This window comes from Mustelus asterias, chromosome 10 (assembly GCF_964213995.1).
Source record: "Mustelus asterias chromosome 10, sMusAst1.hap1.1, whole genome shotgun sequence".
Lineage (NCBI taxonomy): Eukaryota > Metazoa > Chordata > Chondrichthyes > Carcharhiniformes > Triakidae > Mustelus > Mustelus asterias.
Window position 1 is genome coordinate 53,354,654 of NC_135810.1, and position 8,582 is coordinate 53,363,235.

General features: G+C 41.6%; 1 protein-coding gene across 3 annotated transcripts; it reads left to right on the forward strand.

The window, feature by feature from the left end:
* The first annotated feature begins 455 nt into the window (after positions 1 to 455).
* Positions 456 to 5,409, forward strand: LOC144500023 (uncharacterized). 3 transcript variants are annotated; one of them, XM_078222772.1, is made up of 3 exons: positions 1,782 to 2,710; positions 5,110 to 5,190; positions 5,280 to 5,409. In XM_078222772.1, exons 1-2 carry the CDS (start codon positions 1,834 to 1,836, stop codon positions 5,163 to 5,165), a joined length of 933 nt encoding a protein of 310 aa, XP_078078898.1. In that variant the 5' UTR covers positions 1,782 to 1,833; the 3' UTR covers positions 5,166 to 5,190; positions 5,280 to 5,409. The 3 variants fall into 3 exon arrangements, with proteins under 3 accessions (XP_078078897.1, XP_078078898.1, XP_078078899.1); XM_078222773.1 differs by having other exon boundaries at positions 5,110 to 5,185; XM_078222771.1 differs by having other exon boundaries at positions 456 to 5,190.
* Positions 5,410 to 8,582: the final 3,173 nt, after the last annotated feature.

The window sequence follows — 8,582 nt, forward strand, 5'->3', positions numbered from 1 at the left end:
CTTGAAACACAGTATGAAAAGTCAGTAGAAATGATGATTCCCAAGGGACCACCCATTCCTCCATCAATTAAGGCTAGTAGATTTCAAATTAAATCTGTACCTGGACAAACTTCTTTTTCTGATGAAACCAGCAACTTTCTAGAATGGCATATTTTGCAGAAAAAGCTTCAGTGTCCTTGGGGTTTCCCATCACATGTTCAAAGATCAGCAGAAGCATTTATTCCACCTGCTCCGAAGCTGATTTTAGCCCGGCTCAATCCAGGGTTTCATGTTGAAATAGTTATTGTTCCAATCGAGTTAGAATTCATGAATGATCAGCTGAAAAAGGCACTAGAAGTTAATATAAAGAAAAGGATTGTAAATCACATATGGGGTATTCCCAGGCTTGTTGAGGCATCTTTAAATGAATTTATGGCACCTCCTCCAACTATAAGGGATTTTGTAGAACAATTTAAAATTAAAAAACAGCATAGAATGAAGTCCAGAAAGAAAGGCTTATCAAATGCTGATAAAACAGTTTCTTCTTCGTGCACATCTCTTCTGAACAAAGAACAAAATAATACTTCATACTATGGAAGTTTGAAGGGAAGTGTCCAAATGAAAAAGAGAGAAAGGAGGAAGTCTACTCTTACTGAACTTGTACCAGAATGTAGTAATAAGTTAAATATGTGTGTGATAAAACAAAGTCTATCTATTAAACTGGATTGTCTTCCTGAACTGGTGAAGGAATTGTACAAACAAAGTTATCCTCCAGCATTGAAGAAATCATTACCAAAGCTGAGAACACATGTTGAAGGATTTAAGAGAACAAGATTACCATATATTCTGTTTGCTGAACAGGATATCATTCATCACTTAGGTACAAACTTAAAGCACAAACAGATTAATAACCTTTGGGGCATTGCAACTACATTTGACAAGTCAGTAGAAATGATGATTCCTAAAGCACCATCTTTGCTTCCAGCAATCAAACCAAGTGAAGCTAAAATAGAGCACATAGGTATGGAATTAGCCTTTCAGTCTACTGAAACCATTGAAATCCTGGAATGGCACATCACAGCAAAAAGATTTCAATCCCATTGGGGCATACCATTGCATATCCAAAGATCAATAGACAAGTTCATTCCATCACCTCCAAAACTGGTTCTGTCCCAATTTAGCCAGTATCTTGATATTGATATTGCTGTTTCTGTAAATGAGCTAATATTCCTAAGTGAGGAATTTAAGGAAGCATTGGAAATAAATACAAACAACCGGATCATAAATCACAGACAGGGTCTTCCCAATATTATCCAGGCCTCATTTAAGAGCTTTATAACTCCTTTTCCATCAGTAAAGGATTTCATGCCACTGGTACAGACTGGAGAAGGAAGTACAAGAGCACTGAATAGATCTGAACTGAGCAAAATTGATACAGATGTATCTGCTAAACAGAGGTTATGTGCAAGCACAGTTTCTTCACCAAATTGTAAAGATGGTAAAGGCAGTGTAAATAGCATGGAAACATTTCCAGTCAATCCAAACTTGGAACCTAAAGATGAAGTGGATACAGATATGACAAAGCAATCTTTGGAACTGCAATCAGTGCACAGATGTTCTTACACAAGTAAACGTTTGCTGAAGCTAAATACCCCTTATAGAAGATTCAAAAAACAAAACCGAAAGAGTAAATGGAGTGATGATTGTCTTGAATTAGAGTGTTCCATAGCCTCACCCAGTTATAGGCCAAAATGCATGAAAACTGTGGGCCCTTCAACTTGGACAACAGATCCGAAATTGGCTGATTTGACATATAAACCAGTGACTATTGTGGGACTGTCTTTAGGTCCAACAATGATGGGAGCAAATGCACCTTTATCCCCCATGACTGTGCAGGAGGATTTCAACATTTATCTGAAACAAAACATGGGTTCCGTTTTATTGCCACGTCTCATTCCTTCTGCTGATTGTGAAGAAACCTCATCGAAAAGTGCAAGAGAGATTGGGAATGATGTGTCCTGTTCAGAACAATTGACTGAGGAAGCAAAAAGTCATATTCAACAAGGTGAAGAACATGGATATGTTAAAATAATTGCAGGAGCTATTGTTAAAAATCAGAATGAAGAAGAAAAGGTGCAAGTTGATCTATCGGAAATAATTTGTGCACAGCGATCACCTACAAGACCTTGTGACACCTTGCAAGAGAGAATAATGATTACATCTCAAGATCCTGATGATGGAAACTACTTGTGTGTTTCTGATGAGGAAGTCTATGATGATTATTATGAAAACTTCAATAAATCATACCATACTTCCAGAACCCATGTTGCGAAGAAAAAGTCCAAGAAAACTTTTCAAAGTCGGTATTCAAATCAAACAAAGCCAGATAAAACTTTGGTGAATTCAAAGAGTAAATTTTCCAAGCCAGACTGTCAGAGATCAAGAATATTTAAACATGAAGAAGGGAGAAAACCTGAGTTATGTAACCAAAGCACTCTTTTTGTTAGCCCAACTGAAGAACTGTGTTGGTCAGACACAGACCAAAAGGAGAAATGTTCCTCTTACTCCTCATATTGTGACCAACCAGAAAGTCCAATGTCAACAAGAGAAATTTCTCACAGTTGTAGACATGATGAAAGGTCCCCACAAAGTTCCACATCTCATAATCCAGGATGTCAGCAAGTATTGTCGCATGAGGATTCTCCATTTGCAACAAATGAAGACTGTGAAGGTACAGTGTAAGATGATGTTTTTGTCAGACAGTTGAATGATATAAACATGTACAATTGACTTATTTTTTTTACTTTCAAAGTTTGTATAAGTAAAATGTAATTTAAGATATTTAGTTGTGAGCATCCTAAATTAACTAAAATTGGTAGACATTTTATGTTGTCCTAATTTGGAACTATGATATGGATAGCTTTATGTTGTAAGTGTTAAGAATTGGGGAAAATTAAGATTAAGAGATGAAATTGGAATATAATAAAAGGGAATTGATAAGGGCACCTGTTTGAAGGAATGTTTTGATGGGGAAATTAGCATCAACTATGTGACTGGGGGAAACAATGGGGTGTAGAAGAGGTGACTTCACAGTGGAAAGATAAGGGAATTGGCACTGTCAGAGGGTAAGAATGACACATCCATAACACAATAACTGGAGAAAGGCAGCAGTTACTGTTCACAGCCACACCCTTTAAAAACAGAGATGAGGAGGAATTTCTTCAGCCAGAGAGTGGTGAATCTGTGGAACTCTTTGCCGCAGAGGGCTGTGGAGGTCAGGTCATTGAGTGTCTTTAAGACAGCGATAGATAGGTTCTTGATTAATAAGGGGATCGGGGTTATGGGGAAAAGGCAGGAGAATGGGGATGAGAAAAAAATCGGCCATGATTGAATGGCGGAGCAGACTCGATGGGCCGAGTGGCCTAATTCTGCTCCTATGTCTTATTCTATCTTCATTAGAATAGTTAATACAGCTTGCACCGATTTCTGGTGTGGAGCTGAGAGGTCCGGAAATCTGGTGGCCGGACACTCGTAGAGGCCATGGCACCCAGCGGGGAACCTGCTAAATGGCCTCCACGTGAGTCTCTCGGCAGCGCAGCGGGCTGGGAGAATTGCCCACCCCTTCTCCTGGAGTCCTGTGTACACTTTTGGTCTCCTTACCAAAGAAAGGGAATACTGCCCCAGAGGGATTGCAGTGATGATTCGACCGGCTGATTCCTGGGAATCAGGATTGTCCTATAGGAAAGATTAAGTAGCCTATATTCCCTTACAGTTTCGAAAAGTGAGAGATGATCTCATTGAAACATGTAAAATTCTTAAAGGGCTTGAAAGGTCATTGCTGGGAAGATGTTTCTCTGGCTGGAGAGCATAGAACAAGAGGTCACAGTCTTAGAATAAGGGAATGGCAATTTTGGACAAAGATGAAAAATATTTACTCAAAGAGTTTGTATCTTTAGAAACTCCACCTGAGAAGGCTGTGGATGATTGTTGGTTGAGTAAATTCAAGTGAGAGATCTTGGATACCAAAGAGTTAAGGGATATGGGATACTCACTGAAGTTGTTTAAAATCTCTCCTGTTAAACTTCCAGGTCATATACAATCAATGCATGATTACACTAATAAGGAAGAACTAAATAAATGTCTGTATAACTTCAACTAATAGGTAGACATTGATCTTACCAGTACTTAAGTGATGAGGATGACTTTCATAGTTGGCATGCGTATCAGATTTCTTATCACACACCACCCTCTTTGGTATTTAGTTGCTGTCTCTTCATTATAACCTTCAGGTCTCCTGTACCACTGGGTCTCCTTCTGGGTCTGTCTCAAAGGCACTGATCATGTTACCATTCTCTGCCTTGGGAAACCACAGTTCCGATGATTTCCATATTGTCTCCTTTTACCATCGAATTTCAGTGCTAATTTTCACATTCTAAGATATTCTATTCTCTATTGGTACACTAGCTCTCTGGAGAGACATTTGTTTGTGTTACATCACTTCTTACAGCACTCAATGTCCGAGTGAATCTATGCAAGTCTATCACGCCACATATGTTAATTTACTGGAGCAGGCATTGCCACACCTGCATTGCATTCTTTTATTATGTCAATGAATTTCTAACTCTTCAGGACTTACTTTCTAAATTATCAATCTGATGTATCATTGCTGCATATTTTATTTATTTTACGATCTAAGGCACCCAATCTAAATTTATTTCTTATCCTGTAGTGTACTTTCAGGATAATAAAAAATGCCCCCAATGACTGTATGCATGTACTGATGTTGTATTCTTGAGCCTTACTTTCGAGAAAGGTCGCAGATAACATCACTGAATTGTATTGAATCAATACATCTCAGTTTAACATCTCATCCGAAAGACGATTGAGTAATTACTTGCACCATATCTTATAGTGTTTGCACCTTAACCCCTTAACCTCTCTTTAAGCCATTGAATGTAATGTCGAACAGAATTAATTTGATGGCATCAATAACATGAATGAAAACTATAGCACCTTTAGGAACCAAGTCATGCAGACTGTACATTATTTTGAATGGCACAGAACTTGATAACAGATACAGATTGCATCATAGATTTGAGTTCATACTTAATTTATATTTTTCTGTTTTAGTCTATTACCGATGTGAGAGTCCAGTGGTATTTCACACAGTACACGAGGAAGAATAAAACAAGAAAACGTGAAACGGGTAATGTATGTGTAATATTCAGTTTTTAATAGCCATTTATTACTTGCCAGAGTGAAATCCTAATAACATGGAAAATTGTTTTCTTGAATTGCAGGTTCATCAGCAGGATTTCACAAGACAGGACATCGATGAAGTAAATGAATATCTTTTTGCCTGCTGATATGATTTCATATCATCACGTGTAACATTTCACTTGCTTCAATAAACATCAAAATGGCAAAGTGAATAATTCCTGATCGCCTTGTAGATCATTGCAAAAATAATTTGAAAAGAGATTGTGAATGCGAAATAGTGACAGTCAGTCTTGAAACAATCACATACCAGCAACTTTAAATTTCACATAGGGTGGGATTTTACACTCTTGCTGACAAATTTGGAAGGGGAGGTTGATGATGGGGGTTGTTAAATCCAACTTGTAGTCTGCCCACACGGTCACTCGTAATCATAATTATGTGAGGAGAGTGGGGGTTGATATATATGCTGGGTCATGCCCCTTTAAGAGAACGGGTCAGGTGACCTGGAACTCAAGCTCCACCCTGGATGGTGCTTGCCTGGGCAGAATGTGCTACGATGAAGATTATTGTCATAAACTGTTCCAGTTAGTTTACTACCACTGACTTTGTGGTCTTTTACTAGTTTTAATATCCGATTCCAAACATAAAAACTGGTGGCGGCTGCATCAGGCCCAGGAACGACAGAGGGAGAAACATTTACATTGTCGTCCTGGACTCCGAAAACAGCGGGAATCGCCAAGGTACTGGAGTAGGCTCAAGGAACAGGCCTAGGCATTGGGAGTAGTAATCATGAGGGGACTCGGACCGCATTCGACGCTGCAAGAAGTACTCGCCGGGAAGGCTGAAAGCAGTGGTCACATGGGGACTTGGGCTACAGGTGAAGGCCAGGTATAGGAGAGGGATCTCTCCACCAGGACTGTTTGGAGGGAAATGGTTGCGGGGGGACGCAGACGGCAACTGACAGGAAAAGTAGGGCAGCACAGTCGGCTTGGGAGATGTGGCGAGAAGTGCGCGAAGAACAGCAAAAGGCACCCGAAAAGCGGCTACAGAATGCAAAGGAGGGAAAAACACCTGCCAAAGGAATCAGGAAATGGTGGGCCAATTAAGGCAAGGGGCCTTTCAATGAAAATGTGGAGAGCTAGATGCTGCACGTGAAGTGTTTCAACTCCAACTGAAAGGCAAATAAGGTAGAGGATGAATTAGCAGTAGCAGTTTTCTTAAGTACTGAAGGGAGTAAAATGTTTGCGACATTAAGAAGCCTCATACAACCAGAGAAACCCACAGAGCATCCCCTAGCAGAGCTGTGAGAAGCACGAAGGAATCATTATGCCCAGAAGCCACTTATGATCGCTGAACGTTTCTGATTCTTTCAGAGAATGCAATTGGAAAGTGAATCCATTGCAATTTTGTGGCTGTGTTGAAGAGACAAGCTGAGCACTGTGAATTTGGCGCTTTCCTACAGGATGCCTTGAAAGATCGTTTGGTGTGTGGAACAGATTTTTTCATTTTATATGTAGGTTAAAATCACCCATGAATATTGTTGTATTTTTACACAAGCACCAATATTTCTTCTTGTATATTTTATTTTGTGGTCAGATTGTTACAGAAATATTGATTTTTTTCATGAGCATGGATAAAAACTTGAAATGTGGAAGCCCAGTTTAAACCGAGCTGGAGTCTGCAGTTTGCAAACTGCAGAGCTGGAACAGACAGTTTTCATACAGCCAGGCTTTGGACAGTCAATTTCCCCCAGGCAGGAACTGCCTGGCCAGATGCGAATGGCAACGTTGCATCAGAACAAACTGCTGTTTACACCGCCAGTGAACCTGCTTTGTTAGAAAAATGCAACGCAGACTTGGTGGTACGCAGCTCAATAGGAGGCCAGAGACATAACATGGCAAAAACAGCACTTAACAGTTGATGGTTCAAAACGATGTTCTGTGACCTCCAAACATGGAAATAGGCACCTCATTGGATCATCCTGCCCCCCACCTGAGGCTAGTATTGGACAAAGGCCACAGAATCTTCAAGAAGGACACGAAGAGGGGGAATCTAAAGGGGCGATTTTACCTTTTTTTTGTCTTTAGTGCTGGGCAGACTTGAAACTGGGAGAGTTTCAGATCCAACTTTTGGTGTGTTTTTTGTCCCCCTGCTGGACAAGTTCTGAACAAGCCTGTTGCCCATTACAGAAGCCTGTGGGCAGGGCTTAATGTGCCCAAAAGCCGGCAGAGCGGGGTAGTGAGCATCTGCTGGTCTCTGATGCTGCGTATGTGCAAGCCTCTGATGCTGCAGTAGCAGGGGAAAAGAGAGAGCTGTCAGGCCCCTGCTAGTGCAGGCAGCCTGAAGTAGCTCCCTCCTCCTCTCTCTCCCCGCCCCCCCCCCCCCCCCCCCGGCAAACACGGGGGCATGTGCCCCGGGAAACAGCGCATGCTACCTCCTGCTGTCCAGACCGATCGCGGACCCCCTCCCTCCCCCACAGATAGTGGCCCCTTTCCTCTCCCCCCACCAATCGCTGCATTGTGGCAGTGGGCCCCCTCCCCCATTAACCCTGCCCAAACTAACCTGCCCCTAGTTGCCCCGCCTCCACTGGCCCCTCCCCCATTAGCCCTGCCCCTTGGGACTGCCCGGTGGGCAGTGCCCAGATGCCATAGAACCATGGAACTTTACAACACAGAAACAGGCCTTTTGGCCCTTCTTGCCTGTGCCGAACCATTTTTGTGCCGAGTCCCACTGACCTGCACCTGGACCATATCCCTCCACACCCCTCTCATCCATGTTCCTGTCCAATTTTTCTTAAATGTTAAAAGTAAGCCCGCATTCACCACCTCATCTGGCAGCTCATTCCAAACTCCCACCACTCTGTGTGACGAAGCCCCCCCTAATATTCCCTTTAAACTTTTCCCCCCTCACCCTTAACCCATGTCCTCTAGTTATTTTCTCCCCTGGCCTCAGTGGAAAAAGCCTGCTTGCATTCACTCTATCTATACCCATCATTTTGTACACCTCTATCAAATCTCCCTTCATTCTTCTACACTCCAGGGAATAAAATCCTAACCTATTCAACCTTTCTCTGTAACTCAGTTTCTCAAGTCCCGGCAACATCCCTTGTAAACCTTCTCTGCACTCTTTCAACCTTATTAATGTCCTTCCTGTAATTAGGTGACCAAAACTGCACACAATACTCTAAATTCGGCCTCACCAATGTCTTATACAACCTCACCATAACATTCTAACTCCTATACTCAGTACTTTGATTTATAAAGGCCAATGTACCAAAATCACTCTTTACGACCCTATCTACCTGTGACGCCACTTTTAGGGAATGATGTATCTGTATTCCCAGATCCCTCTGTTCTACTGCACTCTTCAGTGTCCTACCATTT

Coding starts and splice junctions, on each gene's coding strand:
- LOC144500023 (XM_078222771.1), top strand. CDS start 475: ATGAAGTCCAGAAAGAAAGGCTTATCAAATGCTGATAAAACAGTTTCT.